The sequence below is a fragment of the Haplochromis burtoni genome, unplaced genomic scaffold (assembly GCF_018398535.1).
Source record: "Haplochromis burtoni strain Fernald_Lab_line unplaced genomic scaffold, NCSU_Asbu1 Contig_309, whole genome shotgun sequence".
Classification (NCBI taxonomy): domain Eukaryota; kingdom Metazoa; phylum Chordata; class Actinopteri; order Cichliformes; family Cichlidae; genus Haplochromis; species Haplochromis burtoni.
In genome coordinates this window covers 520,639-532,137 of record NW_024582670.1, presented here as the reverse complement: position 1 = coordinate 532,137, position 11,499 = coordinate 520,639, and the positions used below count along the sequence as shown (strand labels likewise).

Below are 11,499 nucleotides of genomic sequence, written 5' to 3'. Positions count from 1 at the left end.
TTTATGCCATTTACACCATCAAACTTAGATTGCTAAGGATGAAGAACCTTTTGTTCTTTAAAGAACCATTTGTAATAGCTGAAGAACCATCAACAAAATAAAAAGGTTCTTTGACGTATGATGGTTCTTTAAAGAACCATGAAGACATCTGAAGAACCATTTAAGAACCATAATTTTTCTGAGTGTATGGCTAATAAAATAATAATGGAGCTAGGAAGCAAACTTTATCAGGACTGGCCATTTGTAACTGTAGTAAACAGTTAATGAAACAGGAAAACATCATTATTTGTGTCTACAAAGTCTTATGTTTCTTCTAAATTTCCAGATTTAAGCTGAGAAAAGTCTACCAGCAGCTAGATAGAATAAAACTGAATAGGGCTTTATTGTCATTTTAAATGAACAGTGACATTGTGGGTGCTCCACACCAACTGTGGGAATAAAATATAAATTGTAAGACAGTAGGAATAAATAACAAACAGCAGAAATATGTATACAAACAAGGAGTCTGGAGGTGTGGGATCTGATTGACCTGAGGCGCTGATCAGAGGGCAGCAGGTCAAACAACACCACCGCCTCAAACACTGTGATGGCCCCTTGAAATATATAGCAATGAAATATGCAGCCAGATCAGCAGAAGCACAGCACTACCTCAGACAACCTAAAAATGTTGTTTTGGTTCTTTTGTTTCTTTGTATTACATCAAAGAATCTTTAAACATCTGACACATATGTATTTTCCCCACACTAGATGAAACAACAACAATAGTGTCACTGACGTTATTTTTTGTATAGATTTGTCACATTTTTAATACCCATGGTGTGCCCTTTGCTAAATTATTTTTTTGTCTCAGTTTTTAGTATCACATCTTGAAATGGTCTGTAGCACAAACATTCATTCATTATGCAACCATTTTTTCCATGTAATCATTATGAAAAAGGCCGTTAACTACATAAAAGAGAAATGAAGAATATACAGAGAATCACCTTACAAACCCTAGAGACACACCTACTGAGTGCCAGACACCTGCCTGATCACCTACCTCAGAATTCTGTACAAAAGTGAGTTTGCAACTTCTTAGTTCACCTTCTATTATGCAAAGGAGCTGCTGTCAGTGAAATCCTGCAGTTGAAGTTAAAGGGAACTTCTCTGCATGGGATTGCTGTAGCTCAGAAGGTGCAGTAGGTCATAAACTAATTGGAAAGTTGGTGGTTTGATACCTGGCTGTTCCAGTCATGGTAACACCAAATTGCCCTCCGATGCATCTGTCAGAGTATCAGCGTGTGCAAATGTTAAAATGAAAGCACTTACTTACTAACCCTAATCGTACCCAGCAAGTGCCTTTTCTAACCATTCGCTGTGTGAATGAGGACAAGTTGCATAAGTGCTTTGAGTGCCCAGGTAGAGTAGAAAAGTGCTACTTATGAACCAGTCCGTTTACCATCTGCAGATACTGTTTATTGGCTTTGAAAGTGATGGTGCAGCTGCTTTGATGGGCTGAAACTTGAAACTCCGTCTGCTGTTGATTTCAGTAAATGGATGAGCCACCACCTCCCCTGTCTGTATATTTGCAGATGGGCAGACAATGCTGATGGTGCTCCACTGGAAAGCACAAGTCTGGCTTCAAAGCATGCTGTTTTCTTAGGAAGTGTAAGATTTATTCATTCTTTCTTTAAGCTGATGCCATTTTTCTGTTGTACTCAGCATGATGCCATGATGGAGGGAAAAGGGTGAAAAACAAAACTAGCTTATGTACTGTTCTTGAGACAAAAACACATTTGGTATGACCACACCTCTAGATGTTTTCCCACCATTGCCAAGCATGGACGGTGTATTTGTGCTCGTCTGTCTGTCTGTATGCATGTCTCAGTGTGAAAATAATACACAGTAGCTGATGGACCTAGCTACCTGGCTGATTTATTAAAAAACAAAAAGCCAATGCACAAGTGCCTAAATACCCATATGTCCATCTTTTATACTGTTTATTGTAAAAATGACAGAGAGACCACTGCCAGCACTCTTGGCACACAGAGAGGAAGAGAGGTCAGGGCTGGCAACAATGTATCACAACCTTAGAAACAGTGTTAATGGGGTGAGATTTGTAGCATTCATAAATAAAAAACATGTTTTTCAGTGTCATGAGCAGACCTTTTAAACTTGAAGCTTTATGATATCCAGTGTTTTTTAAAAAATGGTCCAGGAAAAGTAGACTGGTCTTGGAGACTGGAATCTGTTGGTCAGGTTGAAGTTTGGGAATTTACAAATGAAAAACCAGAATTGCTCTTCTGGAAATGTTTGACTTAACCCTTCACTCAGGTCCTGGGTCTCAATGTGTGAAGTGCGTAGTTATACTGTAGCTGGGCTTCAGTAGTGCCTCACACCTTGGTCAGTGTTCAGAATGGGTTTCCTGTCAGGAACTGTGACATTTGGCTTTGATTAGGACTCAACAGTTCTAACCCAGACTTTTCTTCCCAACCTGCAAACCAAAAACGCAGTCACACAAACCTCTTCCTTCTCCTCTCTGCCTTCCTCTGAGATAAAGCCTAATTCACCAGCACCCTAAGGGGACCCGTTGTCTATTCCTGACTGCCCTCACTTTATATTTTGAACCGAGTTTATTGAGTTTACATCCGGTCAGAAGAAATTAAAGTTAGATGTAGAGGTTCAGTAAGTTTGACTGTTTGTATTTTGATTACAACCCTTTTTATTTGTGTGCGACTGAATAAAATAACACGTTATCACCAACAGTGTAAATGGCCCCATTCAAGCTCATAATTAGTTTGCTATATTTGGATTTGATGTGCTATTTCTGCCTCCACCTCCAACAAGTCAGAACACAGACAGGTCAGAGAGGGGGTTATTTCTGCTGGGTCTTGTGGGATTCACCATACAAAGTAATCACGTAGGAAAAGCTTCATATTCATTTCGGTCAAATTATGGATGAAACAAGCATACAGTCTGTAGTTTGGGTTGCTGCAGTTCCCTCCTACAGCCAACCCCAGAATTACACATTGAAATGTTTGAGGGTCTGCAGGCCTGAATGGTTAAGATACTTTGACACTGACACATTACAGAGGGCCAGTCAACAGATTTGCAACTGATCTGTCCCACGTCATGTGTCTTCTGTTGCAGTGCGGCTGGAGGAGAAATTTTCAATCAGTGTGTGTCAGACCAAGAGGATGAGGCCTTCAGTGAGGAAGATGTGAAGAGGCTCATGAGACAGATCCTGGAGGGAGTGGCCTTCCTCCACCAGAACAATGTAGTTCATCTTGACCTAAAGGTTTGTGGACACACTCGTGACTCTCCACCGTCTCCTTTACTTTGTGTCACTTGTGTAGTTGATACATTTTCAATCTTGTAAACGAATCCCTGATACATTCTTTGTGTAAACATCACCATGACACAAAAAGTCTATATGGGTCTAACAGCAACTGAACTTCTATCTCACGTGGAGGCAGAGGGAAACATCTGTATTTTGAATGACATCTGCCCCAGTGAAATCAGTTTAAAGCACAAATTGAGTATTTCCTGTGTGAAAGTGATGGGCAACATTTGCACAGGCTAAGGTTTGCCTGGGTTATCCCACAACACAGTTCAAACATAATTATTAGGTAATATAACTGCGCATGTGATAGAAAGTGCTTGAAGTGCTACTCAGTTCTCACTCTGTAGTAAAATGCTTTGAAGGTCAGCCAGCTGACTCCATGAAACACACACAAGTTAACACAGTTTAAAAAGCTGTCTAACGATAACACGTGTGCTGTCCTGTCAGCCTCAGAACATCCTGCTGACGAGCACTTCTCCTCTGGGTGACATTAAGATTGTGGACTTTGGTCTGTCCAGGATGGTCAGCAGCCACCAAGAACTAAGAGAGATTATGGGAACCCCAGAGTATGTTGGTGAGTTGTTGCTCAGCCTTGCTGCTACCACCTTACAAGAATCGAACACTGGGGTGATTCTAAACAACTGTCTGTTCGTCTTTACAGCTCCTGAGATTCTGAATTATGAGCCAATAAGCACAGCAACAGACATGTGGTAAGGAAAGTCCTATAGTGGTATACTGAGATAAATTTCATGTGGAACAAAAGGTTTTGAAAACTTGCATTTGATGAATTTTGCTAATTACCTATCGCAGCAGTCGCACACAAACAGACATCTCAATACAATTTCCTCAGCTTTCTTTCCAGTATCAGCTTCATTTGAGTAGAACTTTTAACTTTGTTGCCCCCTACTGGCAGTATGGGTGATTTTCAGGCAATGTGCTTGTCTTCAGCAGTCTTAAAATACATATAAATATTAGGGGTGCAACGATACACAAAATTCACGGTTCGGTTCGATACTTTGGTGTCACGGTTCGATATTTTTTCGATACAAAAAAAATGTTCATGCCTTTTTAATTTGTCATTTATTAAATTTTCACGGCACATTCTGCACCACATCTCTGTGCGTTCATCATTTGTTTGAAGCCAGCTCACCTCCTGCAACCACTTTTCCGAGAATACGCGCTTCTTTTGTGGTTCGGACTCCTGACATTTCTTTGGAGGTGGAGGAACACCAAAGTAATTGCTTAAAGGAGCTTCTTCGACATCTTTAAGAGTTCTAAACAAATGTCTGTCCTCCTCCTGAAAATCTTATGTATGCAAACACGCGTTGCAACTTCTTATCTTGTGCGTGTTTTTTATTTTGACAGCGAATGCGCACCTGCGGACCACTTATGTGCAGCCCTGGTTATTTAGCTCATCATATTGCAGCCACAGAAATTCTTTTGTCCATGAAACCATAAAGCTGCACTTTCTTTTTGCCTTATAGTCTGATTTGTCATAACTTCTCCGTTTTGTGGTAAGCTTTTCTTTGGCTGTCACTTCTTCACCCTGACCTGTCTTATTTGGCTCAGCAGAACTGAAATATATATCCTGCTGCTTTTACACGCACTCACATAAGCTCAGCGATTCTCTGCGCGATCAACCTCTCACATGTTTAAGCTTGCTGCGGGAGATTTCACTTGTCATGTTTGCATAGTAAGCTAACGATTAATAAGACGATGTCAGAGGAATTGGTGCACAAATTATCATCACTCACAGATCAGTGCTGTCGCTCTCTATACACAGTTCGCACGATTGCAAAGTGAAAGCAAAAAAACAAGCGCAAATTCAAACGCGATTTCAATATGTCACATATTGACAGTGGCTCACCGATGCCAATGACATAATTACCCAGCTACATTTCTGAAAGAATGCAAAAGCATTGACATATATTTTTCCTTCCTACAATAGCCCGACGGGCAGGGAAGAGATAGATTTTGGTAGCCCGACTGAAAAAATCGCTAGCCCCGGGACGTCGGGCTAGCGATATTGCGAGCCCTGTATCTGATTGAGGAATCACTCATCTTTGGAAAAGAGAGTTTATTACAGAGAAATGGCTCTTTCCAAAATAAAAGCTATACTATCCGCTTCTTCTGGGCTATATTCTCAGCAGCATATTAAACATATCAGGTCCCCATAAGGAGAATCATGTGCTAACGGCTGTCTAAATGACTCGGGTAAAGTTTGTAGCATGCGTGCTTGTTGTTTTTGTCTGCTTCCACTTGTCTTTGCACTAGGATGATGTCGGAGTAAATGTGCAGTCATATTCGTTGTGTTCCCACTAGTGCTGTCAGCGTTAATCTGAAATGACGTTAACGCCACAACACGGCAAATCTCCGTTAACGAGCTACCGCGGATCCCCGTGCGTGGGGCTGGACGGCCAACAGTTAAGGAGATAACGATGGGGCTAACAACTCTGCTCCCATGTTGTGGTGATGGAATTTGAGAGCATTGAAATGGGCACAAATACTACAACATACTGTTTACCTTTTCGATAATAGACGCGCATTCCTTAGAAGGGGGTCATACATCCTTGCAAACCAAAAAGAATAAGATCTAAACGTCCGAGAATTTGGAATGCAGGGTGGGGGAGGTTCAATTTGCCATGTTGCAAGGAGAGCTTAGCTTCTGTCTCGCTAGCTTGCCCTACGCTCAGTGAATCTGCACTCGACTGCTCCGCCTAGGCTGCACTGTTGAGTGCAGATCCACTGAGCGCTCAACACAGACAGCATCGTCAGAAGGAAAGTTGATAAAATAAATTAAAAATTTTGTATTGTTCGATACATATGCGTACCGAACCGAAAGCACTGTATCGAACGGTTCAATATCGATACGAATATCGTTGCACCCCTAATAAATATGTTCATCACAAAAAACATCAGAATCTTTTACAAAGTCTCAAAAGGCTTGAATCATACAAACACTGAGACACACACATCAGTGTTTGTGAATGCCGTCCATCAGTTTTTGCTGCTTATCTGCATGTACGTCGTATCGTTGGACTGTTAACTACGAGAGTACCAACAAAACTGAAGCCGAGATCCCAGATATGAACTTTGATTGTTCACCTTTCTAGCTTTGTTGTCATAGAAACAGTGTTCCTTGTTTTAAGTGTTGCGTTTGATCGCACTCGAAGCCTGAATATTTTGCTTTGTGTGTTTAGGAGTGTTGGTGTGCTGGCATATGTGATGCTCACAGGAATCTCTCCATTCCTGGGCGAAGACAAGCAGGAGACGTTTCTCAACATTTCCCAGCTCAGTGTGAGCTACAGTGATGAGGAGCTTCAGCAGCTGGACCCAGCTGCTCTGTCCTTCATCCAAATGCTGCTCCGCAAACACCCACAGTCAGTCACAGAAACAACACAGTTCACTCTAATATGGCCTCAGAATGTGGTATCATTTTTGCCTTTGTGTATTTCTCTTATCTTTGGAGCTTAATCAGCATTTTTTATAACATTTGACCTGCTATGACCAGTTTAAGATAAATGGCTGACTGCCGCTGAAACAGAGTATGACATGTCTTGATGCATGCTCAATCATCCAGGTAAGTAAATCTCCAAAAGTTGATTCTGTTCATCTGGACGTAGCATTTGTTGGAGAAACGCTTCTTCACTCATCCAGGTGACGTCTTCAGTCTCAGCTGACTGCAGGTTTCAATCTCATAAACAGGACATTTGCATAATGACTGAAACCAGCCCACTGAAGGAACAATGGGCTGGGAGGTCAGTTCCTTAATCTTAATTATGCAAATTCTCATGACCATTGATCAAAACCCACTGATCAATGGCCATGAGTACCATTCACAGAGTTGGGGAATGGCTGCAATCACAGCATTGTAAGATGGTGACAGATGTACCCTTAGGCCCCCTCCTCGAGTCAGAGATGGTCTTTCCCTTTTCACGTAAATGGCCTCCTTGACTCCGCGCTCAAACCAGCGTTCCTCCCTTTTCAGGATGTTACATCCTCGTCATTGAAAGAGTGTCCACTGGTCTGTAGGGGCAAATAGACTGCAGAGTCCTGGCCTGACGAGGTAGCTCTTCTGTGTTGTGCCATCCGCTTCACCAGAGGTTGTTTGGTTTCCCTGATGTATAAATCCTGGCACTTAACAGCGTAAACAACAATACTCTGTTTGTGTCGGGAGACCCGATCTTTAGGGGTGGACCTTTTTTTTTCTTTTTTTTTTACAGTCATTATGCAAATGTCCTGTTTATAAGATCTGGGGAAACCTGCAGTCAGCTGAGACTGAAGAAGTCACCTGGATGAGTGACGAAACGTTTCTCCCACAAAACGCTGCGTCCAGATGAACAGAATCAACTTTTGGAGAGTATGACATGGATAACTGTTTCACGTGTGGGTCTGTGTTTGTATCCAGGGAGCGGGCCACAGCCGAGCACTGTCTCACACATCCGTGGCTTCAGCCCACTGAGCCTCAGGGCAACCAGACAGTGGAGGAGATCCTCTCTGTGGAGGAAGAGCCCAGCTCCACCAGCAGCTCCACCAGCAGTCCCGAACCTCCCACAAGTACAAGCTCAGCTGAGGAAGAGGATGCAGGGGAAGTTCATGGCCCGCTGACAGAGGAGCTGATAGTCATGGCAGCCTACACCCTGGGTCAGTGCCGTCAGTCCTCCGCCTCCAGCGTGGAGGAGGCGGCCCTGACTGCTGAGCAGAAAGCCATTTCCAAACGCTTCAAGTTCGAGGAGCCCTTCAGTGCTCTGCAGGAAGTCCCTGGAGAGTTCATCTACTGACCCATTACACGCACCAGCAATCTCACCGAGGACAACTTAGTGCTGTCACATTACCACACAAACCCTCTTAAATATATACTGTAAGTATATAATCGGATACTGTTGCACAGTCAGTCTCTTATTTCAACTGTTGGAACTTTTTGAGAACCTGCAAAGCCAACTTCACTTTACCCTCCTCCTCCTCAACACCTCCTAAAGTAACTACTGTAGCTTTATGTTGCATTTTATTTGGTTTGCTGTTGTAATGACTGACAGAGTGTAGCGGCAGCATGACACACTGTTTGCTCCCATTTGATACCAAAAGAGAGACCTCCGCCTCAGTGTGTTTGAGCAGAATTCACATTCTGGGAATAGGAGCTGTAAAAGCTGTCAAAGACCAGCACAGATACGTACACGCAGACCTGTACACAAACGTTTCCAGCACTGATTCAAACTGAAAGTTCATTTTTGGCTTAAGATGACAGAACACCGATTGCCACGCCTGTTTTGTAGTTCTGGATCACAAACAGTGGGCATAAACACGAGAGACTGTCATATGAGAAAAAGCTACAGAACAGCTTTTTTATTGTTATTTAGTTAAATGCAATTTAAAGAACTGCTTGCATAATAAAGGAAAGATATAAAATGCTGGTGCTATGCTTCTAAATTATTTCTAAATGCAGCCATTATTGTTCCTGCTCTCTTATTAATATAACTAATAAAAGTCCTTGTACGCTTGCAGCTGGCTCTCTAGAAGTAATGCAGTGTAGTTTATATATCTGGATTCAAACAGAGTTTCCGTGTGAGCCATCAGACAAGAAGCATCTGAAGACACGTGCTGTGGTCCTTCCTCTTAGGCCCCCTGTGAGCCAATGGGGTTTGAGTATGAGTGCCACTGTATGACTCTGCAAGCTTTATTTATTTCACCTTAGCACTCAGATAAAGATTACTCAAACATATGATCTCTGGTTTCTATTTCCGCTCATTTTATTAATATTTAAGATTTTTAATTTGATGCCAGCAAAATATTTCAGAAAGGTTGGAGCATGCAGAGTGACTGACAGGAAATGTGTTGCACCCTCAGAGCAGCCTGGACTCATGACCTCAGCAGGAGGGTGGTGGCTAAATAAAGCACACACATAAGCGATGTGCAGTTGCCAACGATCAAATCTCTGTTGGCATGTTTGCATTTCACTGAGCCTCCTGTGTATTTGTATTTAGTGCCATGCGCAGAGAACGATGGCCTCACTTCTTGCTGTTTTTCATGGTTATTATCAGCAGTAGTAGTATTTCTGTATAATGTTACAAATATTACTGAGATTTTTTCAAAAATTTGTGTTAGTGTAAAACAATATGATTTAAAGACCCACGTCACATAGAAAACCTTCCTTTTAGAAAACAGACTGGTCTCCTCAGGGTTCAGTCCTTCCTGATGTGGACACGGATCATTTCCAGCTTGGACATGGAAGCGATGAACTCTCCAGACTTCAATTGGGTCTGTCCTGTAAATGTAATGTCTGTGAAATTCTAAGCTAAACAGATTTGTACATGAATGTGCTGTGCTGTAAATAAACACTACAAAAGTGCTGAAAGTTGTCTTATTTACTGATTAAACCAATAAGTGTTTTGCGGAGAGTGCGCTGTAGTTTTTGCACTGTATTTTAAAAGCTTGTGGAAATGCAAAGATCCAGATAAAATGCTCTGTACTCCAAATTCAGTTTAATTTACACAGCACCAAATCACAACAACAGTCGCCTCAAAGCGCTTCATATTGTAAGGTAGACCCTACAATAATACATACAGGGAAAAACCCAACAATCTCATGACCCCCTATGAGCAAGCACTTTGGCAACAGTGGGAAGGAAAAACTCCCTTTTAACAGGAAGAAACCTCCAGCAGAACCAGGCTCAGGGAGGGGCGGGGCCATCTGCTGCGACCGGTTGGGGTGAGAGAAGGAAGACAGGAAGACATGCTGTGGAAGAGAGACAGAGATTAATAACAAGTATGATTCAGCACAGACAGGTGAGTGAACAAGAAATACTCGTGCATCATGGGAATGCACTGAGTCAGAAGATAATCCAGCCAATCAGAGCATAGACTGTACTGCATGTACAAGACAAAAGAGACAGCATTATACTCGCCCAGTTAGAAGTGGGTGTGGCCCACAACTGTAGCTGTGACTGTCACGGGTCCACTTTCTATTGGCCAGATGTTTATTGTTTTGTGACACTGGAGCAAATGTCTGATTGGCAGCGGCTTTGTTTTTCAGCATAATGATCCCAAATAGTAAAAGCAGTAAAAGCATACTTGGATTAAAACGCACACACAATGAAAGACAGCGAGCCATGGAGAGGCCTCCCCACAGCCCAGAACTCAACACTGTTGAAGCAGGGTGCTATTTGTCAGCAAAAACAGAAGTACGCATGTGTGTCATGAATTATGTGCAGCAATGTTCAAATGTGTATAAACTGTTGATTGACTGTAGCCGTTTGCAAACAATCCTACTTCTCCCATCATCTTGATGCAGAATTCTCATTTTCATGTCTTGAGCTGGAGCATTTCCCCCAACGGCCACAAGATGGAAGCAGAAGTCTCTATTTGACATGGTCCATATATTGTGGCAGGTAAGATTAAAAACGTATTTTTACCTGTAATGATAATCTCATTTTAATTGTATATATTTTTATATTACTACCAAATTTCATGAGCATGGGTTGTGTTTATAGTGGAATTGTCTTTATTTAAATCTGAAAATTCAAGGACAGTTCCACATAAACTAAAATACTAAAAATGCAAGCGTCACTTGCATTCCCCCTTAAATCTTTTTTTGTCTACTTCCTTTAGGGATCTAAATCATCTGCCGCCATCTCAGCCTATCCCCAGCATCCTCCTCTGTCACACCAAGCTTCTGCGTGTCCTCCTTCACTGCATTCATGAATCTTTTACATTCATGGTGTTCCTCTTTTGCTCCTGCCTGGCAGCTCCATACTCATCTCCACCGTTCCTCTTCTGCACATGTCCAAACCATCTCAGCCTTGCCTGCTCTGACGCACTCCGACATATTTCTGATCTATTTGTTTCTAATCCCGTCCGTCCCGGACACTCCCAGTAAAAATCTTTATACCTGCAGCTCAGCCTCACGTGTCACGTCATAGCATAGTCACTATCATCGCATAACCCTTTCTTTCACTCTTTCTGCCATCCTTTTGTCACATATCACCCCCCATCTCCACCCACTCCACCCTGAACTCTGCATAACATCCATCCTTCTTCAGCTTCCACATGTTCGGAGTTAATGTATAAATGTTGGTTTTATAGTGTCACCAGTTCAGCAGCTCTATATGGTGTCAGGCACGGAGCCGCTAATTAAAGCTGACACCAATTACCCTGCAACACACACACACACACACACACACA

General features: G+C 42.3%; 1 protein-coding gene across 1 annotated transcript in view; it reads left to right on the top strand.

Annotated features, from left to right (window-relative positions):
* Positions 1–8,200, top strand: part of stk17a (serine/threonine kinase 17a) — a gene marked incomplete in the record, with an annotated part of 44,703 nt that extends 36,503 nt beyond the window's left edge. Inside the window, 5 exon segments of the mRNA XM_014339711.2 lie at positions 3,130–3,277; positions 3,770–3,896; positions 3,984–4,032; positions 6,523–6,702; positions 7,731–8,200. Coding sequence (XP_014195197.1) covers positions 3,130–3,277; positions 3,770–3,896; positions 3,984–4,032; positions 6,523–6,702; positions 7,731–8,103 — 877 coding nt within the window.
* Positions 8,201–11,499: the final 3,299 nt, after the last annotated feature.